A 26472-nucleotide genomic window follows, 5' to 3' on the forward strand; every position below is an offset into this window, starting at 1 on the left:
ATCGCTCTCACGCAGGTAGGTTGTATGAAAGCTCATAAAGCATGCTAATTATTTTTATATGACACAGAAATGTTAGGTCTAACATACTAATGAGCAAAGCTAATATAAAATTTCTCTCATAATTCGTAACAGAATCGCCGTCCTATGCCTAATATAAATAAACGGCAGACATCGAGAAGCAAATAAAGTGTGAGTTAAGGATATCCAAACAAACATTAATACTCTGTACCGAGCGTGCATTCAACATAAGTTATTTTGCAATTAATTTGAATATTCATACCCAAAGGTCCTGATCCTGATCCAGCGCGGAGCTTGCGTGGCGCCGACCGCGCCGGGCCGCTCCGATCGTCAACGATCCAATACGAAATCCAACATCCGAAAGGGAACATTACATCCACGCGACAAATATTCAAATGTCCGCCAGAGATCCGCCGGTGCGGTCCGGTCCGATCCGATCCTACACGCGAGGCCTCTATACGGCATCCTGACTCACACCTCCAGCCAAGCACATCCAACGAGCCCAATCCACAGTGGATGAAAAAAAGAAAATGCTTTTAATTATAAACAGTCATCGTATTGAATTTATTATCTAATAGACGCATTGCCCGCCCGCCCCCGAGGCCTGCTACAGTACTACCGGCCAGCCCGGCGAGGCCAGCGGGCGGCCAGGCCGGCCAGCCCGGCGCGCTCTCCGTCCGCCGCGCCCGCTGTGGAACACAAGGCCTCAGTCCCACTCCGCCCACTCGCCCTACCGACCTGCACCCGCTCCGCATGCACTCACCAACACTTCAATATCATGGCTTTTAGGTTACGCTTTTATTTACGATTCATTAGTTATTGCCTGGATGATAACATTTTGGTTCAATAATGTTTAATTTAAACGGTATGTGCATTCATGCAGAGGTCTTACATCATCTACACAATATTTTATTACACTGGATGAATAAAGAAGCGTGAACCAAAATGCTTATTGGGCAAATAGAACTAGCCATTAAAACGCAACCTAAAACGAAGCAAGCGTCACGTACAGTGCGGGCGTGGGGCTCGGTAAAGACGAGTGTATGGACGCTCCAGTAACATAGCTTTTGTGCTGGTATTGACGATAGGGACAGCGAGTCTTGGCAAGGTTTTTACCAAATCCAATGATAGAGCGAAATCTTACCAAATCCAGATAGTCTTTTGAGGAAATTAGATTATAAGATATACAAAATGAAAAAATAATAAAAACAAAACAATAGTAGGTACATTAGAATTCAATAAATAATAAATCTGTCGAGCGTTTTTATAAAACCCTCTGTCTAGGATAGTTAATGAGAGAACATAACTTATTTGAATTAAAGTAATTTTCCCATAAAACGATCAAATTAAAATGGAAGCCAAATCAACTTGTAGCAAACAAATTTTAAATGTTGCAAACAATCCTGCAAACCTGCTCAAATCCTGAGTATGTCCAGTGATATGTTCAAAACTAAGTCCTGAGTAAGTCCAGTGTTATTCTCAATTAGCAGTCAACTGCTATATCCAGTGAATCCCTCCACAAGTACTGTAAATATATCTCTAGCTCATGTAACATTCTCAAGACAGTAGGGGTAACAAACTAGTCTATTTGTTAGTTAACAACAATTATAACTTGCTCTTGTATTTGTGATATTATTGTCTTTGTTATTTATAAACTTACATTTATTTATGTACACATTTCATTTGAGCAAATAATGGAATGCAATAATATCCATAGAGATCATAATTTCAAAACTACCTGTCAGTGACGTCAATATAAATTGGTCAAGTCTGCATAGCGAGTAGCAAGCAGGTCGGCCTGCCGCGGTACAGAATGGATATGCGATGGCTGGTGTCGGGGATCAGAGGGGGCGATACCGACCTGTGCTCAGTAGTTGTGCGAGCGCGAGCGGCTGCGCGAGCGCGAGTAGCTGCGCCGCACCGGCGAGTACGTGGGCGAGCCGCGCCGCCGCGGGGAGTACGAGCGGGACCTGCGGGAGCGCGCGTCAGACATCGTGGCAGAGGCAGGCTGGCTGCATACGCATGTAATATACCAAAGCAATGTATTCGAAAGCCAAGTCATAAGTGCGTCACCTGTCACGATCGCCGCTGGTAGCGGTCAGCGCCACCTCCGCCGCCGCCACCGTAGTCCTCCTTCACGCGGATGTAGGATACTTCTCCCTGCCATCAAACACATACATTACATTTTATTTAGTGTCAAGTGCAGAGAAGAACACCTGCATTATTTTAAGAGTTCAATAAATAATTACACATTTATAGTAAGCTTATTTGTGTGGAAGTTTTACTAATTACAATATGGCATTTCAATTGGAATAAACATGAGTCAATATTTATAGGTATTGTACCTTATTTAAACCATGTTACATTATCATGCTAATGGCATAATTAATTCAGTACTGTATAACTGACAGTTCCACCCCAATACTCGGCCGTTACTAATAAAATCAATACATACACTACCCGTTACCTTGACGCCTCAGCAGTCGTCATGGTAGTTCGATCAATATAATTGCATGTCTACAGCAAAATTATATATGAGGACATGGATACTATCCAAAAACTTTACAGTTAAAAGTTCGAATATCAATGTTTGGAAAGTTTAACAGTATAATCGAGGATCGCGTGTTGGAAAGCCACCGCTTTTTATGGGGTGTACTTTAAAGGTTTCTTTAGGGGTGAACTCACAACATATTTTATGGAAAATATTTTGTACAACAGGTGCTTTCGTATTGTACAATATTAATTTCAAAGAAACCTGTTTCACTTGGATGGATTGCCAAACTTAACCAATAGGCTTACTCTGCTTGGACATAATAGCAAACCAAACCAAAGTTATCAGCGTAATTAAAGACCCACCTCATGACTTCTAAATCTAGAATCGTCGAGCTTCTTGACAGCGTACTTCATGTCCTCGTGGCGCAGGAACTCGACGACGCCGGTGCCGTCCTTGAAGGTGTCGGCGAAGCAGACGTCGCCCGCCTCGCGCATGTGGTCCTTGAGGTCCTGCCACGAGCCGGAGGGCGGCAGGCCCGTGACCAGCACGCGGTACTCGGAGCGGCGCGCGGGCGGCCCGCGCGTGGCCGTGCGCGCCCCGAAGCGCTCGGGCCCGCCGCGGCCGCCGCGCCCGCCGCCGCCGCCGCCGCCGCGCGGGAACTCCACGCGCAGCCGGTACCCGTCGTAGTCGTAGCCGTCGCGGGCGCGCACGGCGTCATCAGCGTCCCTGTCAAAGATACCACACTTTGACATATGGATATCATACGAAGCCATTGTACAGCAGCTTATGTAATGCAAACATTTTCGATGAGACTAGCAAATAAATATGTATAAAAAATATTTCTAGCATTTCAAACTAACATACTTTTATTAAAATTGAAAACTTACTACATATAATATGTTATTTAGTAAAATTCCATTTATTAAAATATTTTTTAGAAACCAGCTTGAGTCACAGGTAAGGTAATTAACATTTTTATCATTGTGTGTTAATGACCTTCATTAATACAACATACAAAAACACACAAGTTGGAATGAATGTTTCTGCTAAAGTACTTATTGTTAGAACAACATTTAAAGAATGCTGCTGGCTATTTTGATAATATTCATAGGTAAATCCAATTCTTAAGTCCAGAAGGAAAAGACCTGTAATACAAGTCCTAACAAATTGTGGTGAGTAAGCAGTCTGAATAGGCGGGATTAGGGAGTAATTTGCTTATAGAAAAACAGGGATAAAATTTTTTTGGTGTCTGCTTATTGCTGAATATTGTATTGTCTACTACTACAACTAGCAACTTAATACAATTTCCAATTGTTTTACACTGAAACTAACTTTTCAGCATACTTCAACCATTTCTAATTTATTTTTCATGCGAGAGGCTTTCATGAGAATACAGAGGCTTTACCATATCATAGTTAAATAATTTATTTGTACTTTTTAAGATTAAAATACTCTCTCAGGACTAAAGTATTATTGCCAGCATGTTTACGTACAACAATAAATTGATAATGTGTTATCTGTTTACACCAACCTTATCAAAAAGCAATAAATATGTTTAAGTGTACATATAGTATTCAAAAAACATATTTAGTAATATTCTAGTATGGAATGTACCTAGATATTGTTATGACATTTACTAGTGCAAATTGTCTTAAACTGGTAGAGTGAATGTATATTTTTTTTTATAATTTCTGTAGTTATACCTTAGTATATGACCTTGCTTTTTTGAAACTATGTTGACCGCTTGACATACGGATAAGTTTGTCTGTATGATCATTTTGTTTTAAAGGTGAATGAGCGAGTATTTTTAGACACGTTTATTTAAGATTGGTGTATCTGATCGGGCTAAAAGCTGTGAGGTGAAAATGTGGCAGAATAGACTAAGATCAGCAAATTTCTCAAGTGGGGACTCAAATGAAAGCACACTGAAATAAAATATTAATAAGTTAGTCAAGAGCTTTCTAGTTTTTAATGACGATAGAATTGGTGGTGAAAAATGGGATATAAAAACATATGCAGCTCTGTCTTAGCAATTCTGATTGTTTCTTAATTTTATTATCCTACCATATGAATGTACCAAAAATGATTTTTTTAAATTTTTTTTAAATATGAGGGTAGTTTAATATTAGCCAATTAACTCAAGAGCTATTCTAGCTCTTAGTAGCCATTAATTATAAATGTAATGCTCGTAGTGTGTTAAGAAAGTGAATAATTATGTGCATCGGTGAGCTATTTTATTACTGGCAAAGACAAGACAAAAACACTACAACACAACTATTATATGCAACACACACAACTTCTAAATTATTATTGAAGTGCTGCCAATAATGATTACAATTTTTCAACCTCAACAATCCGAGTAGAAAAATATAACCTTAATATTAAAGAATATTGTTTGACCTCTAAAACCAATTATGCATTCAGGGTGGTTGTGGTCATTGTTTGGCATTTGCGACGTCAAATTAAATAATAAAACAATTACCAATCAAATTCCTACGAAGGAAGTAGGTCAATAAGCCTAACTATATCTATATTTATTATACACAACAAAGAATATAAGTGCCCACGGAGTATATAGTGATTATTTCTCAAATTATACGATTTAGTTACTTGTTAGTTTTAAAACTTTACCTGGGATCTTCAAACTCAACGAAGGCGAATGGTGGTCCTTTTCTATTTTTCAGATCTACGAACGTTACTTTGCCAAATTTGTAAAATAGATCTTGGATATCCTTTGTCCTTATGTCTGGGGGCAGATTTCCGACGTATATTCTACATTCATTTCTATTGCTGCTGCTTCCACCCGACATTTTGGTAAACACGTTATGTGAATTAAAAGTTATTTAACGCCAATTTCCTTAATTTCTTGGGTAACGCTTCGGCGTATCTCATTAGGAACTAATCAAATATGGCGACTGACAATATGTTCGTAGGAAACGGAAATGAAACAATACTGACAGATTGCCTATGGTTGGCCATTGCAAATGGCGTTCGTTTTCTAAAATGTATTCGTTCTAAAACTTGAAGGAAAATCAGTAAATTATGACACCTTGTTTATTTTGTTACAAATGACTTGGTTCAATGATTCCAGTCAGAAATTACGTGAAATTAAAAATTAAAACCGTTTGTGAGTTATAAATGGTGTGTTTTTAATTTTAGATTTGAACGTTCTGAAACTTTTAAAATTTTCTACCAAATTAGACTATAAACACGAGTAAGACATTAAAATTATGTAAAAAGTGGATATTCGCTATATTTTTGATATTTTTCTAAACATTGGCTGAAAATAAATTGTTTGAAAATTTACCATAAAGTTTATTTTTCGAATATGTTTGAATTTAGAACGCCCTCTATCGCAATTAGAAGAAATCTTTGCTGAAAGAAGCCTGTGAAAGAATCCTCTGGAAAGTAGGCATTGAATCTCCGGTTATCAAAATCTTTACGTGAGAATTTGTTCTTATCCCGAAGCAAAAGTGAGTATTTCTTTATTTTGGTGTTTATTTATTTATATTCATAAGTAAATCAATTATTTTATAGTGCCAGTTTTTAATTATTCTTATATTAACAAAATGGTGTGCGAAAATCCGAAGGCGGAACAATTTATTTTTTGCAAATATTCGCAAATATGTGCAGCGAAATGGGTTTTATTGATTTAACTCTGATGTTACTATAGTGATAATCTGCATTATGCTGAAATATCCTTATCTTTCGGTTCCATAAATTAAATTACATGTCGGCGCCTCGTTCCTAATTTCTCCTATCTGTTTTGATGACGGGCATTAGTGCTAGTGCTTCCATTAGAATAACTACGAAAAAACCTTCGTCGCAAACAGTAGAAGAGGTCAGGTAACGTAGACTCCATCACTTGTTTTTGATGACTTTGTCATTTTTATTTTACAACGCGATATTCCTTTGCGGGTGGGAACACATTTCGTAAAGGGCGCGCATTGAGTCCCGGATTTCGCGCTTGACCTTTTCTGGAGGATATTAATAGCGATAATAATGTTGTTCAATATAAACAACTAATGTTTTTCCCCTCGGAAAACGTAGAAAATCAATCCTATCAGAATGTTATCGTCAGGGCATGGTAACAATAACCTTTCGCATTGACGCTATCAGTCATCATTGCAACAAGTAAGCAAGCTTGATAATAAATCTCGCGTATAAAAACTAATCTATCAACTTGACTCAAACAAAAGAAGCTGAGACATAAAAAATAGACAACCTATGTTTAGAACCAATCAATAATTTCATGATAAATATGCATGCTACTAATTTTAGAAGCATTATATTGATCCTTGTCATACCACTGCTATTTTTACAAACAAAGTCAACTGGCACATGAGGGTCTTTCTTGAATACTAATCTGAGTTGTAGTTAGTAAGTAAGAGTAACTATTATTTATTTTTTCAAGCCTGTTAGAATTGCAATTGAAAATATTTCTAGCAAGTGACAACTTGAAACAATATATATATATATAATTTAAATGATTTATGATTCACAAGATGCTCATACAGCTATGATCATGATGGCTTCCAATATTAATAGTTGATCACTCTTGTGCAGACATATAGCAGCCAAGATGTGCGACCGCAAAGCGGTGATCAAGAATGCCGACATGAGCGAAGAGATGCAGCAGGATGCTGTAGACTGTGCAACGCAGGCACTAGAGAAGTTTAACATTGAAAAGGTGAGTTTAGTTAATAAATCTAGGATATTTCCATACATTTTATATTCACAAAATATGCCTATGCCAATATGGAGTCCTATACTCAGACTATTGAAGTTTTTTATAAAATAAATGGCTAAAGATAAAAATATATCTCAGCACTAAAATGTATGGGTTTACATGGTTTTCTAGCAGTCTTTTAAGACTAAATGTTTCCAAAACTTTTTTAATAGAATAAGCCACAGTGACCAGTTCCCACGACTGATAAACTTTGAGGTTTTCCTGTTGTGGTTAGTGTATTTTCAAAAGTACTTTCCATATCATATGTTTAAATTACATAATGACAAAGCTATGCCGAATGGAGAATGTTGAGCATGTGGGACAAATGTAAGCATGATAATGTTTGCAGGACATTGCGGCATTCATCAAGAAGGAGTTCGATAAGAAGTACAACCCGACGTGGCATTGCATCGTGGGGCGTAACTTCGGGTCGTACGTGACGCACGAGACTCGCCACTTCATCTACTTCTACCTGGGCCAAGTGGCCATCCTGCTGTTCAAGAGCGGCTAGGCGGGGCGGCGCCCCTTCAAAATTTTATGTTGTTAGCGCAGACGCAGTATTACCGGGCGACGGGTGCGGCGCATGTGTCGTGTGTGTCAGTGTGAGTGAGCGAGTGAGTGACCTGTGAGTGAGCGGCGAGCGAGCTGAGCGAGTGGTGACTGAGACTGTATGTGTGCGGCACGCCACGCGAGTACGGACTAGCCTTTACGCCCACTGTTTCATATTCAGATGCTGGACTTAGCTGCGTCGAAACCTTCACTTCTTAGTCCCCGGCGCACTCGATGTATGTTTGTACTGTGTTAGCTAATATTTAAGACTCGATATTGACTTGGGTAAAACATTCACTTCTAGTGTATTTATATTTAAAAATTTTAGTTAATGATTCCTAGACTTATTACCTAGCATAGCGTAAAAGTCATATGTTAGTATATAACTAAATTTATTGTTTTAATTCTTTGTTAATACACCCTGTGAAAATATTTTTCAATACTTCTTTATTAAACTTTCTTACAAACCAAACTTCTATATTGTTTATACTTAATACTTTCCTTGTAGTTTCTATTAGTTGATACTTTCTGTAGAATTTTAATATATACACCTGAGGTTACTTGAACACTTATTACAATACTTTACCACATAAATACTTAGTAGTCTCTAGCAGTTAAGCAATATAATCTTATCAACTGAGGCATCTACCACAATCATGAGCAACACTAATGATCAAAAGTTACACCTACAGACAACCAACATTGAACCAAAATCTCATTATGCCACCTTAGGATACTAATAGTATACCTACCTACTAATCTAAAATGTTTTATATTGTGTAATCAAATTAATAAAGCATTTACTTTTGACTGTATTTTTCTATTTTATTCGTTCTACCCTCAAACATAGTTTACAACATAGATTTATTTTTAGTGTTTTGAGAAATTGCAAACCTGGCCATTCAACTGCACTAAAACAGGTACCTACCTAAATTAATTTTACAAAAATAGTTAACCATGTTTATCATCGTCTCATAAACACTACTAAACCGTAGGACTAACAGCTCAAAGCAAGGATCCGAAGTCTTGGTCAGAGAATGTCACGTGAAAGGAGAGACTGCTCTCATAAGATGAAAGGCAAGGACGAGAGTCCAACTACCCTTCCAACGGGCCTGCTCTCTAGACTTTCTAGGACATGGTTACAGACGTTTATATGCACAGGTACCATTACTAGGTGTCTTATTAGTCACCAATAACAAATTAGAACAAGTGAAGCTAGCCTTGCACTGTTTAACAAAACGTTAATTGATTAGTACTTAGTTACGTAGATACCTAGTATTGTACATTTGTTCCACATAGAGGGGTTTCGGTACATAATTTTATTGTTTTACTACCTATGCCAGCGACTTCGCGTGGAAAAGCGTCATTTTTCATTAGTTTTTACATCGTTTAAAAACAATTTCTACTTGATTTATAAAGCATTAACTTTATATCGACGAAATTACAAAAGTTACAATCGCAATTGAATAAACGGATTAGCTATTTCCAAGCTCATCGCGCATAAACGCACAGATAAACAAGCATCATGGCAAAAAGTTTCAGGGTTTACTTTTCTACGATGTATGTACTTTATATACGTACCTACATTACCTATAGTAATATGTAATACTGTTTCACTACGAGCCACGTAGAATTCTATCGTAAACCTCATTAGTACAGTATTTAACTTGAGGTGACTATAGATTATACCTATCCAGGGGCATCATACCTATCTCGGTATCTGTAAGTACATACATTTCTAGTAGATATAGGAAGATACGAATCTTTTTTCAAAGCCATAAAAGATAATTTTAAATAACTCAAAAACTGCAAACTAAATATCCAACAATATGTTAGATAGATATGTAGTTACATTTTAGGTCCATTAAGTACACTTATTTGTCGGTCGATTGAAGCCATAATGAGCGTACGAACGTTCATAAATGATCACACAGATAAACAGTCGCCTTAGGCAACCGGCCGTTAAAACAGTATAGTCTGCGAGGACTCTTGTTATGTACAGGTAATGGAATAAAATAACTACAGGGCCCCGATACCGCTATTTACAACGGCCGATGAACGAATGGCAGTTGGATTTAATTTGAAATTATTCCTATTCTCAACATTTTGCCAACACAAAAATTGAAAATTGATTGTATTGACCTTGAGTGTAACATCCCATACTGAATTTCCAATTATTGTGTAGGAAAAATGCTTATAATAAGAGAACACGAAAAGTGTCATTTTAAACCAATTTTCATTCATTCATCCGCCATTGTAAATAGCAAAATTGGGGCCCAGTTTCAGCAATGCACATACGTCCTCAAACTTCAAGCAAGAGGCAATCGACCGCGCAACAAATTACTAAAATACGGTAGTGTTGTAGGGTAAGGTTGCTGTCAATTGTTTAGCTGCCACCACTGATGAGAGGTCCAATGTACATTGCTCATGTCTATTAATGATTCAATTGGTTGGGTTATTTCCATTATGTAATTTTTATCCTGCGTAATGCTTAGTCCTTTGGGCACAGTATCTAGGAAATCAGATTTATTTTATTTTGCCGAATTTGATTTAAGCCTTTCTGATTATGTTAAAGGTTTTTATAGTGGTAACAGCATACAATCCCAAGCCACTTATTTGGAAACCAAGCCCAGTTTTCAGTCTCGCTGAGTAGGTACAGCTGAAGCCGAGCGCTAGTCCAAGTAATCCACATTTTATTCACATCATATTTTCCTTTAAAAATGTTTCTTTACTTTATTTCAGAAAATAAGTAAATTCACAGCGCTATTTGTTGTTTTCACCGTATGCTAATATAATGATTAAAGTAAACGATAAAAAAAACCTTTAATTAAATGTACAAACAGAATTAAACAGCTACCAAGGTCGGCTAAGGGGGTGGATGGCGGAATTTGAATTCTTGTTACTTGACACAAGTATGTTATTATTAAGTACAAATATTGTAATCATAAGTATTTATGCTATAAAGCCGTCGGGGCTACAACCATAGAAATCTAAATATTACCTTATTATTTAGATTTATATGGCTACAACCTTATTAAGTTCTAATTAGGTACCAAACAATGCCATACCTAATGTTCAGGGTTAAATGACCTATTCGATTTGCGAATGGTGAGCCCTCCACTGAAAGTTACAGTTGAGCAGTGTCTATCTTCCACAACAGCAACAATATGACTTGTAAGAATTGTCAGTAAGCCCTGAAGAAGATAAGATGCATAGAGATGTACACATAGATGATGGAACTGAATTGTATTGACAGTTAGTGTTTCGCCCCGTAAGTTTACAATAATTGTGTTGGCAAAATGCTAGAATACGAATCCTGTCATTATTATCCAATTTTAATTCATTAATCTGCAATTTTCAACACCGAAATTGGGGCCTTTTACATTAGCTCATAACGTGGTGGCGATGCTGCCCACAATTCACGTGTAAAACGAGGACGGATTGCTATGGTTTGGGTGTTTATGGCACAGTACTAAATCGAGCCAGTTTTGATAAGATAAGTAGGTGGTTAGGCGGGCGCCGGAGTTATGGGTGCTAGCTGCTAAATATTTGTAGCGATATTACTAATTGAAATATTTCTCCATTCCACATTTCTTTTAATGCACAAGTAGTCACGAGTATTTATACATACCTACTTGGTTCGTGATAAAAAAAATATTTAAATATTACCTTATCTCCTCAAAACTTAGGTCCTTGTCGTAATAAGGACCAATATCTATTCTTATGTAGAATAGATATTGGTCCTTATTACGTTCTGTTCTGAATAATGAGCTTAAATTGATAACCCCACCAGCCATGCGTACGTTCATAGGCACTAGACAAATTGCCGTAATATGAGTCCTATTTGATTGAAAGAGACTTTGATATGTGCTAATATCTAATATATCAAACCCAGTCTAAATTTAATTCAGGAAAACCGTCGTTGTATGTCGTAATGCGGGGTCTCGATCCTGAATATTGTATGCCTATTAGTCATAAAGATACCTGCCTTTGATACAATTTGCTTATCACTGGCTATCTGGGTCAATTAGGATCGTGTTGCCATAGAGCTGGAGTTTTAAAGGCTCTGTGTACGCGGCTGGATCGATAAATCCCTGCAAGGTTACACTAATAAAAATGATGCTACTTATGTATACCTAGGTGTTCTAGCTTTTAAAGGCTCGCAGTGCGGTGTAATAAAATTGTGTGGGGTGGATTAAAAGTTCAAACGTAGGTGGCCTAGGGATGGAACAAGGAACTTAATATTTTCTATTAAATTGCTAGATTGATGTTTATGATAATTTTTCCCCTTTTTCTCCTAAACGAAGTAGACGATAACGATGTTTAAACTCCATCCTTGTGGTGTATTATTTAAAATTATTTGTTTGGAACCTAAAATCATTCACAAACAAAGCTTACTAATAAAAAGTATTTCATGCCTATTACCTTCTTGTAATTTAATGAGGGCACAAATTATTCTACGAAGCTGGCCTCAGGCCACATTTTCATAAATAAAAATCCAACATAAGAGTTTAGTGTTTAAGCATAAAATTGAAATGACTGGACTGTGACAACCCTAGGATATAAATACGAACACGATACCACACATTCTATAAACTAATTAAAATATTTTCAGTATACGTGGGGGGCGGCGCGTTATTTGTGGGGCCTTAATACCATAGGTCATGTATAACGGGCTGCATAGGGGTGATGTATTAATTGTAGTCCCTGAATATGCAGGGGCTATACAGGGTGGCTTGTCCTTCCCAAGGCCGGTAGTTGCACGATCTAGACCTCTAGCACCGCTTTGTTTATTGTTTCCCTCACGCCATCTTACCTGTGGTGTTAATTAGTTATGCTACTTACAACGTAATTATGCTAGTTTCGTATTCAAATATATTTGACTTCAGAATTTTATGCTAGAAAAAGTAGGTGGTGTTAGTTATGTAACATTAAATGAACACGAGGACTTGGTCTAGATAACAATATAATTAGTTATATACTTTCTATCTATGTACGTAGTTATATGTTTACTATGTAGTTAGTGATTACTTAGTTTTTCTGTTTATCTGCTTTCTAAGAATTGATGAAGTCAGCGATGATAAATAACTATGATGGAAAATAAACACTTATTGTAGTTTTGTTTTAGGTATCTATACCTAATTAGTCTAATCAAATAATGTTTAGCGGACACGTATTCACTGATTAAGTGCTAATGCTAGCAAAAACAAAAGAAGTCTAGGTATTGTATATTGTATGCTGTTTTAAATATCACGAGGATAAAATATATTAAAGTATTTTTTAGGGTGGCGTTCCCAAACAGTTCAACTGAGGGTTCAGTTGAACTGTTTGGGATTATTATGGCTCTGCTGTATGTCCGTCTGACATCAAGTTACATCTCATGTCAACCATTATAGGTAGACCTAGTCAGTGGAAAGTAACAAATTATGTTTTTTTTTCTGTTGTCGCTATCAGAAAGTGATGATTAAAACAAACAGATTTCTGTCAGATTTGGTTTTTTTTCGCCTATTTATACGGATCCTTAAAACGCTTGAGTCTGATTTACACTTGACCAGTTTTATAATTGTACTACTACTACACATAAACAATCTCTACGATAACACTAAAATAAAGAAAAAGTTCAAGGGATTTGTGTAAAAATATCAGACCGTCACAATGACATTCACATTTTACAGTGGACATAATACCTTCATAGCATGCGACAGGTTTATGTACCGTATGTAGGTAGACGTATCGATTTTTAATGTTTTACATCGCTGTTGTTTAGACGCTGTCATAGCTTACACTGTGTAGTAACTCATTGCGGATTTGTTATCCTTAGGACTGTACCAACGACTCCTTCACTTAGACTTGCGAGATAGAGCGCTATCCGAAAATGTTATTTTTCTTACGTTTTATAATAATACACTCACTTTCTTGTTTGCCGTTTCGGTTGGATTTTTGTCACTCAATTTTGAGAGACTTCCCGATAATCTAGCAGGCTGAAATTTTCAGGGTAGCTTCAAACCCGATGACAAGGCAATTCACAACTATAAAAACGACTGGACCGATTTTGATAAAATTTGAATGAGGTGACATTTAAAAACGTGGGTATTTACATTTTATAGATGTATTATTTTTTCACAACTACGACAATATTACTTTACCAGGTGGACGTTATGCCCTCTAACAAGTCTTAAAGAAACATTTTTATGGTTGTGGAAACGTGAAAGCGTAATACAAGGCTTAGAGCGGTATCTCTCTTGTGCACCCACCATAATTATGCTTTAAGTCGTACCCCTGTGGGAGGGGTGCCTCCCTCGCGCCCTCGCTGACGATGAATGCCGCCTCGTTCCCGGAAGCAAGCCTATTGAATTCTAGACAACTTATTTACCTTCTTTGATAAGTTAGTTTACCTGGCAATCTTGGAGATTTGCTTTAGTTTACAGTTGGCTGTAGCTGTAGAGATCGTTTATATAGGACATAGCTTCGTATCCGGTATTACATATTAAGTTACTTGCTCTACACAATATACAACATTAATTTAACACTATCTGTGACGCGCCCGCCATGACGCGGGAACATACAATTTTTGGTATAAAAACTAGCCCGGACCCTAATCCAAAGACTAAGCTACATACTTTTTGATAACGTGTGAGCTAAAATAACTACAAACATAAATAGGTACAAACTGTTCATAACTTATAAATAGAGTAACGATTTAAATTCATTCTTATTTTCTTCACAGATGAGTTAATAACAGCATCCTCATGGCAGGTGTGGAGCAGGCTGGAGATAAATTGATTTATTACGAGTATAGAGTATTCAAATATTTGATTCCCAAAACGTTATGCAATCGATAACCAACCCCAGTCCTGGGAGTTAGCTGATAGCGTGACCGCGAATATCCTCCCATAGTTATCAGAGTGTAGTTCCCATGTTTGCACACGACCAGCTGAACAGCTGACCAGCCGTGTGCACTTCACCTCCATATATAACGTGCATCCAGGGTTGGGAGTCCATAGTCGAGCCGTGGAACACACGGCTTGAAACAACTCAACTACTTTTTTATTTTCGGGAGCAGAGAAGTCTTGTGGTAAGTAACATTTCATGTACTATCATAAACATTTTTCTTGATTTGTCTTAATATTATCTATGATGTAAATGTTGTCGCTATTCCTATTGTCCATTGATGAGGGTGTTCCCCTGTCAAATTCTTAACTTAGTTTTCGACTATATTGTTGTGGACCCTCGGTTTTGTCTTATCCTTAAGCAACAAAAACAACTTAAGACTTCAAATAGTTAAGAAAGTGTAATTAGGGAGGAACAAAACTGCAAAGTTGTTAAATCGTTTACTTTAGAAGATATTACAGAATTAACGAGAAAGTGTTTAAAAGTATGACAGGATTCTGACCTTCACTTTGGTTCAGGAAACAATTATTTTTGGGGTTCCGTACATAATGGCTAAAAACGGAAGTGTATTACTGAGGGTCTGGTGCCGCAATATCAAAAACTATTAAAAATTAAGAACGAGGTCAAGCAGCCATTGTTACGGTTATAAATTTGCTGCCTATTTGTGCCAAACCCTAAATATCGCCAGTTCGATTCCTACTTGGCCGGTTTTGCTCATTAAGAACATTGTTAGATGAACCAAGTCTACTGGGTGTAGGTATATATTATGACAATCATAAGTAACGCTGTGTACGGTATCTTATCAATATTCGAGGCAGGCGCGTTCCTATTGTCACAGTGCGCTAGACTGCCTTCCTTAACAGAGCAAATAGTTGCGTAGTTAATATGTTATTAATACTTGTATCATGTTACACAGCTATCAGTTTACAATATGTCTGCGTTTATCTACAGTTTCAATTTCAATGGTATAACCTGGAATCATGTGTACCTAGGATTCTAACTAATGACCTTATCAACTATCGAAAACGCCATTAAAATCTTAAATACCTACCAATGGAACAAATACTATGATTAGTTGATTATGGTTTTTCTAAAACAAGGGATATTACTAAGAAATGAAACTATCCCATATCTTTTTTTTAATCGGGTTTTAGTTTTTTTTTTGTACGTGTTTTTTTTTTAAATTTCATGAGGTTCCCTTACACTTACATGAAGCAACTGTTTACTTTTTTGTACTCATTAAATATGAATGTTTCCAGTATCACAAGATGAGTGACGCCAAGCAGAACCTGTTGCTGTTCTTCGACCGGCCCTCGGAGCCCTGCTTCATGCAGAAGGGCGAGGACAAAGCTGTCTTCGAGATACCCGATCATTACTACGTATGTCACACAAAACTAGCTCTTATTTCTATATACATAAGGTTCTACTATAATACTAGATCGTAATTTACAAGTTCATTCAACTGCAGAATTACCTAGTTCAATGCGTCCAATATTGTTGACTTGTATAGAAATTTTTCGTTGTAACAATCGGCCGATCGCGTGTTGTCTGACCTGAATTGTAATAAATGATTGCAACAGACTCAATAATACCAGCCTGTGACTGTCCCGTTGCAGGGCAAAGCCCTGATATTTTGATATTTCATGTTTTAGTAGATTTCTTTTTTTCAATATTAATCTTTTAATCTCCTTTCGTCCGTACTGTAGCGCATTAAAGAAATGTTTACTCCTTTGTAATTGCTTATTCAATTCCTGTGTCCAGTGCTGACTTAGGCCTCTCCTAAGTTCTGCACTTAAAAATGAATATTATAGTAATAGTGTTGAACGCCCTCCAGCTCTATGGACAGATAACCTAAAGAGTTTCTACTCTGGCAGAAAACCTGATGTTGCTGTCCATACTTACAATAGTCGTACCGTTGCAAATAGTTTAATTCCCATCTTGTATCTCCGTAGCCGGAGAAGTACAAGAGGTTGAGCAACACGCTCGCGAACCGCTTCGGCGACGACGCGGGCCGCAGCATCCCGGTGCGGAACATCGCGCTCCCCAACCTGGCGCTCCCCATGGAGCTCGACTACAACGCGCAGTTCTCGCTCTTCGTGCCCAAGCACAGGCGCATGGCTGGCAAGCTCATCGATATATTCATGAGTGAGTTGATCAAGAGCAACAAATTCCTTTGATCGGACAAGCACCCAATCCTATCAACTTTTCAGAGATGAGAGCATTATCTATAAGCATTTTCGCATTAAGGTCGGTGTGATCCGATGTATTGATTGACTGTGTAGTAACCAGCAAAAAAAATATCAGGAGTATTAATAAAAGGAGTAGAACAAATTCCTCCATTGCAAGTGCGGTAAAGCAGATGAAATTTCTCAATTGGAAGCGTGGTCTGTTTACCATCTATACTAAAAGCGCTCATCTGTGCTAACACTCCGATACCTGTTTCCCAGCCATGCGTGATGTGGAGGACCTACAGTCAGTCTGCTCGTTCTGTCAGCTGCGCATCAACCCCTACATGTTCAACTACTGCCTCTCTGTGGCTATCCTGCACAGGTAAGCCTTTGCTGTCCTTAAAAATCGCAAAGTAAAGATGGACTTAAAGTTCTTTATGATGATAAAAAATTGTCCTAAGCTCTTAATTCATTATCACGTTGATGCCACCATGTACCTACCGAGTCAATAAAGGTGTAATGGTGGTTAAGTCAGTTTTCATGACGTTTGACGTGTTTTTGAAAAATCTTTTTCTAGTACATTAGTCAAAAAAAAATTACATGCAGTCAGATATTAGAAAGTGAAGACCCGAATAAAGATGTGTGATCAGGGGACCAATTGGTTGCAGGTGGGAACTGGCATGCCACTCTACGCAGTGTATTGCACTATTATACTTTCACAACTATCGTAATTTTATTTTAACACGTGGTATACATATTTTATGGTAAACTGCATCGCTTTCCCCTGGTCTCAAGTTCAAGGGAACAGACAAGCACTACGGTATTTAAGCTTATAGGTGTCATACCTTTAAGCTAAAATACCGTACCGTACCTCTCCGCTGTTCCCAAGGTGGTGGAATACCATGACAATCTCTCCAGGTAAAAACAAGGATGCAGGAATACATATAATTTAATTTACAAATTTTCTCGTTCGCTTTTCAGGCCGGACACAAAAGGTCTGAACATCCCGACCTTCGCGGAGACGTTCCCCGACAAGTTCATGGACCCCAAGGTGTTCCGCAAGGCGCGCGAGGTCAGCAACGTCGTCACCTCCGGGAACAGGGTGAGCAACACTTTTTTGATAAACAGAAATCTTCTGTAAATCGATTCTATTGCTTTCAAAGATATTTCTCGAAAATTGTTTTGGTAAGATTGTAGATTGCATTTGTGAAGACAGAATAAATGTATTTTATTAGATATCCTTGGTAGAAACATAGTAATTACCAATTACCGGTAAACATCAAAATCCGTTAAAACTAGGAGCCTCACACAACAGCCTCACAACCCAAACTTAGGTAAACCTGTAACCTATCCCAAATGCCTGAAATCTGTCACTTTTAAACATAAAACTGATCTAAAACCCTCCAATTCCCCCTAGATGCCGGTGACCATCCCCGTGAACTACACGGCGTCCACCTCTGAGCCGGAGCAGCGCGTGGCGTACTTCCGCGAGGACATCGGCATCAACCTGCACCACTGGCACTGGCACCTCGTGTACCCCTTCGACGCGGCCGACCGCGCCATCGTCAACAAGGACCGCAGGGGGGAGCTGTTCTACTACATGCATCAGCAGATCATTGCCAGGTGGGACTCTACACTCTGTACTATGTGCTTGTATTGTGTTCCGTATGGATTTCCAACAGACCTTGACAAGGAGAAAGTTCTCTTTTTACCTCAGATTCTCGGACTAAACCGATTTTTTTGGTTATACTTTTGATTAAACGTGAGATAGCTGTCAATTGGTCTCAGAGAGGTCCCATTCATCAAATTTGATTCTAAGTAGTTTTTATTAATAGTATTTCTTTTTGTTGTTAAAAGATTTTTTTCTTATCAAAGGTTTTGCTTTTAAATCACTCGATTCATTTTTTAAAAGATTGCGCATTAATTATTGGAGCTACAAAAAAATAATAAATAAAATAATATCGTTGACGCTGTAGCAATATATGACACGAAAGATATAAATATAATTAAATTCCAATATACAATCTCAGGCATGATAAAATATAAAATAATTTCTTGGATGATTCCCTTCTGAGTTTTTAAACTAATTATTTAGACCAAGCTGCATAAAATATTTTAACAGTTTAATCCTATCTCTAAAAATCTCTAGACTAAAAAAGTCTAATGTATATATTTGCGTACTATCTGCAGATACAACATGGAGCGGCTGTGTAACGGTCTGGGCCGCGTCCGTCGCTACCAGAACTTCCGCGAGCCCATCGAGGAGGGGTACTTCCCCAAGCTGGACTCGCAGGTGGCCTCGCGCGCCTGGCCGCCACGGTAACCAATACCTTATTACATAGCTCATAAGGATCAATATGAAATATAAACATTTTATGCTACCAAAGTAAGTCTTGTAATCGTTACTAGCATCATTATCGTCAGCCGAACCGTCACCGAAGTCTTGTCGTCGTTAGCCACTTCTAGCTGCCGAAATAAAATCAACCTTATTTCTATGTAACTAAGATTTAAAGTAAAATGGGAACTATGGAACTCATATCAAACTTTAAAGTGAGTACTCTCAAGCCTCACCTGATCACCGAAATAACATGTACCTTATTTCAATAACGATAAGGTTCAAAATAGACTGACTATAGAAGAAATTTATAGTCGTGGAAAAGAGATGCCGCTCTATACTGCTAGTTGTGTCTCACTTCAAAAGCCTTTTTTACATATTAATACACGTTTTTCTTTTATAAAAAAAATCCCTTAAACATGGTCATTTTTCAGGTTTGCCGGCACTACGATCCGCGACCTGGACCGTCCCGTGGACCAGATCAGGTCGGACGTGTCCGAGCTGGAGACCTGGCGGGACCGCTTCGTGCAGGCTGTCGAGACTATGTCCTTTGCCATGGTGAGGGTTAATAACTGTACTATATTGTGTGTAGTCGAGGGGTCATTAATCAAAGGTCACTTTGTGAGATCTGCTGTGGATTTGATTTGATCTCTATATGGAAAAATCGAAATGATTGAACTAAATTAAGTTATGGCCCATTTAGATGATGCGTGAAATTTTGTGCAAGTTGTAATACATTGTGCAGCCGCGCAGCTCGGGTATCTAAGATGACATATTATTATAATCGCCAGCAATGTATTACATCAAGCACGATATTTCTTGCATCGTCTAAATGGGCCTTTACTAAGTAGAACTGTTTAAAAAAAACATGTATTCAGATTCTCTCAACATCCACCAGGACAAGTACTATGGTGATTCAGAAAATTCTGTTCTAAATCTGGGTATTTCTTTCAATGTTAGTGATATCGTCGCTATAGGCTTGAATTTCTTAAAGCATTTTAATAACAAGGAAAACCGCATTTAGATGCCTAGTTATAGATCGTTAGATTAACAATACCCCACCAGCAGTTGCCTCCATAACGTGTGTCCCTACCCGCAGCCCAACGGGCGGCAAGTCCCGCTGGACGAGGAGCGCGGGATCGACGTGTTGGGCAACATGATGGAGTCCTCCATCGTCAGCCCCAACCGCGCCTACTACGGGGACCTGCACAACATGGGACATGTCTTCATCTCCTACTCGCACGACCCCGACCACAGGCATCTGGTCAGTAACACTTACGCAGAATCATAACTACCAAATAATAATCTTAATAAAATTAGCATCCTCCTCTCTTGTACATTGCCGTGCCCTACAGGGTCCCTAGTGTACTATACTTATATTATGTAACACCTTTTCCACATATAGAGTGCAATAAAAGTATTGAGTATCATCAGCTCTGCCCAGTACCCCAGAGAAATAGAGATCGAATCTCACTTGGTTCCTTTCAGTATTGCCGAAATAAAGTCTAATTGAACAGACAATTAATTTTACAAAAAAGTTCTGTAATACTTAAAATGTTGCAAAAAATTGTCAAAGGCATTTTGTATCGGTCACTGTTAGAGAATAATCCCCTTCCTCTATTGGGACCAAAAACAAATAGCAATTGGGACCAAATTCCTTTTTTCCCTTCAGATATATTCTCATACCATCCAAACTCCAATGCCATACACATTGGATCAAGTCATTTATACCTATCTTGCCCTTTCAGGAGCAATTCGGTGTGATGGGTGACTCGGCCACGGCCATGCGTGACCCCGTGTTCTACCGCTGGCACGCCTACATCGACGACCTGTTCCAGCTCTACAAGTACAAGCTCTCGCCCTATGGAGACGATAAGGTACCGTGATGGTGGTAATAGCAACTCTAATGTATGGGTTTAAGGTTCAAAATTAAAATCAGAAGCTCTATAAATACAAGTTCTCGCTCTATGGAGATCAGAAGGTATGGTTATGGTGGTAATAGTTACTCTATTGTAACGGTGTAAGGTTCAAAATTAAAATCAGAAGCTCTACAAATACAAGCTCTCGCTCTATGGAGATGACAAGGTATGGTTATGGTGGTAATAGTAACTCTACTGTGAGGCTGTAAGGTTCAAAATTAAAAGTTTTAAATGACTATCTTCAGGCATTCCAAATGTTACACTTATGACTCTAGGTGCACGTGATGGTTGATTTCTGTAATTAGGGTTTTGAGCTGACTATAGTTTAGTGCATGTTAAAGTGAAATTGGGATTGAATTGCTTATAAGTAAGACTACCTGCTTTTGGTGTCATTTAGGTCATTATTCTTTGTCAATTTGCGCTAGAGTCCTATATTTCTGTCAGTAGCAATTATCAAGACTGGCCTACTACTGGTGCTTTAGATATAAGGTATTCCCTTATCTTCTCTCATAGCTTTCCTAATCATGATCCTAATCTGTATATGTGTGCAGCTGGACTTCCCGGGCATCCGCGTGTCCAGCGTGAGCGTGGAGGGTCCGGCGGGGCCCAACACGCTGTCCACGTTCTGGGAGCTCAGTACTGTGGACCTGGCGCGGGGGCTGGACTTCACGCCCAGGGGCTCCGTGTTGGCCAGGTTCACGCATCTGCAGCATCAGGACTTCAACTACGTGTGAGTATACTGTCCTCACCGCTTTCAGACGAGTGTTAGTTTCACAAGACAAACGAGAGCCCCGCACGTGCACAAATTCAGATGCAATGGTATGACTTCTACCTGTCGCCGTGGGTAGAAATTTACATATTTTCATAAAAATGCAATAACTTATTTCCTAAAAAATATAACATCTCTTAGTCACTCTTTTGCTAAGCAGGTGATAATTTTCTAGATTGTATAATTTAGTGATAATCTTTTAAATAGCTTGGAAGTTTCAACAACTCTACAATGGCACGTTCGCTGCCAAATTTTGTTGCTTGTTGATTTATTTTCCACCTCCATAGTTAATACAACCTAATCGCGTCAAACTTTCTCTAAATATTATTAAATGATGCATCGTTTTACTTACGCATATTTATCGGGAGTGCTCCGTCAGTTCGATTCGCGATCTCCGATTAAGGACTCCGGTTGGGTCCGAAACTAGTCGGGCACCCCCGATAAATACGCATGAGTAAATCTTTGCATCATTTTATAATTAATCAATCTCTCCATATAAACTAAATCTCCCTATATTGTAATGTGCACCCAGTATCGAGGTTAACAACACGGCGGGTCAGAGTGTGATGGGTACAGTCCGCATCTTCCTGGCGCCCACTGTCAACGAGGACGGCGAGCCGCTCGCCTTCGACGAGCAGAGGAGGCTCATGGTCGAGCTCGACAAGTTCACCGCCGGCTGTGAGTACTGAGACACCTGCCTTACGTAGCAGTAACGCGCGTCAGTGCGGCGCCCCCCCCCCGCCCCCCGCCCCCCGCCGCCCTCAGCAGGCGCGGGGCTCCCTCGCGCGGCCCCGACGTCCCCGGGCGAGGCAGCACTGCCCCGCCCCCTGAGCCGCGGGCCACCCGCGCGGGTCACATGACACCACTATGTTCAAGATAGGTACTATCATTGCATTTGTATTATCTTTACATATTAATAAACCTTCTGTCCACAGTACGTCCGGGCAACAACACGATCCGTCACCGCAGCTTGGACTCGTCTGTCACCATCCCATACGAGAGGACCTTCAGGGACCAGGTACGTTGAGGATACATAATTTCACAGATTTTGTTTAATTTATATTTCACTTTTTATATATTTTTAGAAACCATAATTCAAAATGTAAATAACTAAAATGAATAAAACCATTACTCAAAAAAAATAAATCATAAAATTAACTGCTTATTTTAAGCTGGGCTTTTGTCCTAAACTATTCTTGTCTGTATCATGTATTCATAGCATAAGTCAACAAGTCCTTCATCAGAATCAATTTCATCACTAATTACGAAGAGGATATTCTTTCCTTAATCCCTAACTATATCATTACTTTTAAGTAACCACCTTACATGATGAACAAGTACTCTACCCCTCCCCCTCCCCCGCAGTCGAGCCGGCCCGGCCAGGCTGGGTCTGCGGAGGCGGCGGAGTTCGACTTCTGCGGCTGCGGCTGGCCGCACCACATGCTGCTGGCCAAGGGTACGCCTGAGGGTTATCCTGTCGTCATGTTCGCCATGGTGTCCAACTGGAACGAGGATAGGGTATGGATATGTTCATGAATATAACTTATATAAACTACTTCGGATTTTATATGAAACAGAGGGCTGCAGCTAAAGAACTGAGACCAGCACTAAATGCTAATATGACTTTATACCATTTCACTAAATTGTCAATACGACCTTCTCCAGGTGGAGCAAGACCTGGTAGGTTCATGTAACGACGCGGCGTCGTACTGCGGCATCCGCGACCGCAAGTACCCGGACCGGCGCGCGATGGGCTTCCCCTTCGACCGGCCCGCGGCCGCCGCCAGCCTGCAGGACTTCCTGCGGCCCAACATGGCCGTGCGGGACATGGCCATACGCTTCACAGACACCACGCGGCCCAGAGCTCGCCGGTAGGTGACACACGCACACCTGACAACTGACTACATGGTTACATAGCGGGTACTAGCAGATAAACTTCACATTTTTCAGTACTATTTGTTTCTACTCAAAACTAAAAGTCGCTAAGATTGAAAAATAATGGATATTTCATGTCGCTCCATGTATGCCAAGTGTTAAGTGTTAATCAGGATATCAAAACCTTAAAATTTAAGAATGATTATGGTCAATACGGTTATGAAGGCTGTAACTAAGTGACATCCTACAAAAACGCCTTACATTCAACAATCATTCATGGAAAGGCCAATTAATGTAATAAATTGAAAAAACTACCTAGATACTCAAATATTGCAATTACATCACTGCTTATGACAATTATGTAAAAACAAATACTAATGTGCAATACAAGCAAAAAATTCCAACTTTAGTTGAAATGTCTACTAGCGCCACCTAGTGAGTAACGCAACACCTTGTTGTGTAGGAGTGAGTCCCGCGAGAAGCGCCATCTGTCGTGCGGCTGTGAGCCACTCGCGCCCGCCTCGCCGCCAGGGCTTAGGAAACCTTACTATTATACTAAATGTAGTCACAAGCACTACAATTACATTTTCAAAAAATAACTTGTTTATCAAATACTAGAGAAACTTCTTAAGTTTGCTAGTAAGGTGCTCATTTATTATAAAAGTAATATCTATAGGTGGCATTTGAATTTCAGTTTCTGTTCGATGTGTTGCAGTCTTATAAATTTCAATACAGATTTGATGTATAATATACATTGCTTAGACATGTATTTTATAAATTATTTTCATAATGTAATTCTGTATAATATCCTGTCTATGTAAATCTGTAGTGTGACGACCTCGGCAAGTCTCAACGGATTATGATAACTATTTAATCACTTTCTTTTATATAATTTAGTTTTAAGTAAACGGGTCTGTAAATAATTTAAATAGTTTTAAGTGTTATGTACAAAGTGTAAATACTTGTGTTATTGAGACTGAATAAATTAGCCTTTTACCAAATTGTTGTTTGATTAAATTTATTTCTCATGGATTTTAAACCTGTCACCATTCTACGAAACAATGTCTCATGATATAATTTTTTTTAATTTTTTATTGCACAATTTATGTTCTGTATGTACATAAATTGTGCAATAATGTTTGTTACCTCTTACACGCCCAAATGACTAGAGCGAGATCGATGACATTTGGTATGGAAGTAGGTGACCCCTTGCACAGAGAATAGAAGGATCAGCAGACCACATAAGTACAGGATTCAAAATACATAATATAGCTACATAGAACATGGTGCCACAATGGAAGTCTACTCCACATAGGATACTTTTATCCGACTGCAGTAAGGGAGGGTAATGTTTATGCAGCTGTAATAGATTTGTGGAAAAAACCTACTATTAAAAATAAAAATATATTTTTATTTTAAGCACATATGACGCAAATAATATACCTGTCGCATGAGGTTTCAACAGAACGATTTTCCTTTTTTGTTCTTCTATAAAAAAAGTTAAACTTGTTGCAATTATATCATCATCATCATCAACTAGTAGAAAGCTTTATAAAAAGTTTTGCTGTACAATTTATTCACTGGTTAACCCTATTTAAAACTAATCTTTTTATTAGAAAATTCGGTTGAAGGATTAAGCGGGCTGTACCCAAAAGAGGAACAGCTGAAGTAAGAATATAAAGTAATTTTCAGACGGGTCTATTACCTAAGGATTCAAGCGCATAACGATCTACAAAGTGTGTTAATTAGTATAGGTATCATTATTAGTAAATAGAGTATACATCTCAAAAATATTTGAGGCAGTCAAAGCAGGCATTTTTTTAAAACATCTCGCCGTGTCATAAGGAGTTTGATAAACGTTCAAGTTAAATGCACAAAGACATCCAGACTTAGAACAACCATGTACTCGTAGATTATGCAAAATAAGTTTGTCCTACGGTGGTATTGAACCCGTGACATGTGGTGCACAGTGCGTGGTGAACTACAACTCGGCTATCCGTGTAGACATTTCACACGTACATTAGTAACCAACATTATGAATGTACATCGTTGGTTGCTGTTGCCTTACAAATTCGCAATCTGAAGCATGTTCCTAATAAAGAGAAAATGTAATAACAGCGGAGAGTAGGTGCTGTAAGTCTGTATGTGGCCCGTACTCATGGCAACCTTCATCATCTTCATCAGCCCATATTAGTCCAATGCTGGACACAGGCCTCCCCAATCACACGCCATCGAGATCTATCTTTGGCTGCTCGCATCCAGCTCCTGCCAGCCATCTTGCGCAGATCATCACTCCACCGTGCCTGAGGACTATGGCAGCCTTATGACCTGTGTAAAGGAAATTTTACCCAAGTTTTTAGATACACGAAAAATGATGTTCGAAACATCGAAATGAGCTTGCACTTTGTAAAAGCATTGGCGAGAGGGCGGCCCGGCGTAACCCAGGAGGCCTTCGTCTAGTTGTCCAAGGCATCCAAGCTGATATTGCGAGGACGATTTATCTTTAAAGTAATTTTATATTTTTAGTTTATTTACAAATCTTTTATGGACTGTTTACCAAAACAGGACTTTAGGCCTGAAAAAAAGGTTTATCAGAAAATGACTGCACGAAGACTACCACTACTGACCCTATGCGATGTGTTACGAGTTCGAACCTCTGCAACGAGTCATCATCGGCCTAGCCTTTTTACCAACTATGTTGGGGTCGGCTACCAATCTAACCGGT

General features: G+C 38.8%; 3 protein-coding genes across 7 annotated transcripts; 2 read left to right on the forward strand and 1 right to left on the reverse strand.

Annotated features, from left to right (window-relative positions):
- Positions 1-6: 6 nt before the first annotated feature.
- LOC113495611 (serine/arginine-rich splicing factor 1A-like) lies at positions 7-5476 on the reverse strand. 4 transcript variants are annotated; one of them, XR_003400745.1, is made up of 5 exons: positions 5144-5473; positions 2875-3238; positions 2092-2178; positions 1880-1988; positions 7-707 (listed from the first exon to the last, which is right to left on the reverse strand). XR_003400745.1 is itself a non-coding variant. In XM_026874450.1 (4 exons), the coding sequence occupies exons 1-4, from the start codon at positions 5320-5322 to the stop codon at positions 1886-1888; spliced, it is 768 nt and encodes a 255-aa protein (XP_026730251.1). In that variant the 5' UTR covers positions 5323-5476; the 3' UTR covers positions 900-1885. The 4 variants fall into 4 exon arrangements, 2 of the variants coding, with proteins under 2 accessions (XP_026730251.1, XP_026730238.1); XR_003400744.1 differs by lacking the exon at positions 7-707 and adding an exon at positions 900-1543; XM_026874450.1 differs by lacking the exon at positions 7-707 and having other exon boundaries at positions 900-2030; positions 2099-2178; positions 5144-5476.
- A 375-nt stretch (positions 5477-5851) lies between these two features.
- LOC113495657 (dynein light chain 2, cytoplasmic) lies at positions 5852-8605 on the forward strand. Of its 2 annotated transcripts, none has more exons than XM_026874516.1 (3): positions 5852-5985; positions 7079-7202; positions 7591-8605. In XM_026874516.1, exons 2-3 carry the CDS (start codon positions 7095-7097, stop codon positions 7750-7752), a joined length of 270 nt encoding a protein of 89 aa, XP_026730317.1. In that variant the 5' UTR covers positions 5852-5985; positions 7079-7094; the 3' UTR covers positions 7753-8605. The 2 variants fall into 2 exon arrangements, with proteins under 2 accessions (XP_026730317.1, XP_026730308.1); XM_026874507.1 differs by lacking the exon at positions 5852-5985 and adding an exon at positions 6267-6358.
- A 6160-nt stretch (positions 8606-14765) lies between these two features.
- On the forward strand, positions 14766-24748 carry LOC113495647 (phenoloxidase subunit 1). Its single transcript, XM_026874495.1, has 15 exons — positions 14766-14865; positions 15941-16060; positions 16634-16826; positions 17129-17231; positions 17831-17951; positions 18267-18472; positions 19040-19168; positions 19619-19742; positions 20284-20448; positions 20933-21061; positions 21655-21833; positions 22405-22550; positions 22808-22890; positions 23238-23390; positions 23538-24748. The coding sequence occupies exons 2-15, from the start codon at positions 15950-15952 to the stop codon at positions 23745-23747; spliced, it is 2052 nt and encodes a 683-aa protein (XP_026730296.1). The 5' UTR covers positions 14766-14865; positions 15941-15949; the 3' UTR covers positions 23748-24748.
- The last annotated feature ends 1724 nt before the right edge of the window (positions 24749-26472 follow it).

The sequence above is a fragment of the Trichoplusia ni genome, chromosome 1 (genome assembly GCF_003590095.1).
Source record: "Trichoplusia ni isolate ovarian cell line Hi5 chromosome 1, tn1, whole genome shotgun sequence".
NCBI lineage: Eukaryota > Metazoa > Arthropoda > Insecta > Lepidoptera > Noctuidae > Trichoplusia > Trichoplusia ni.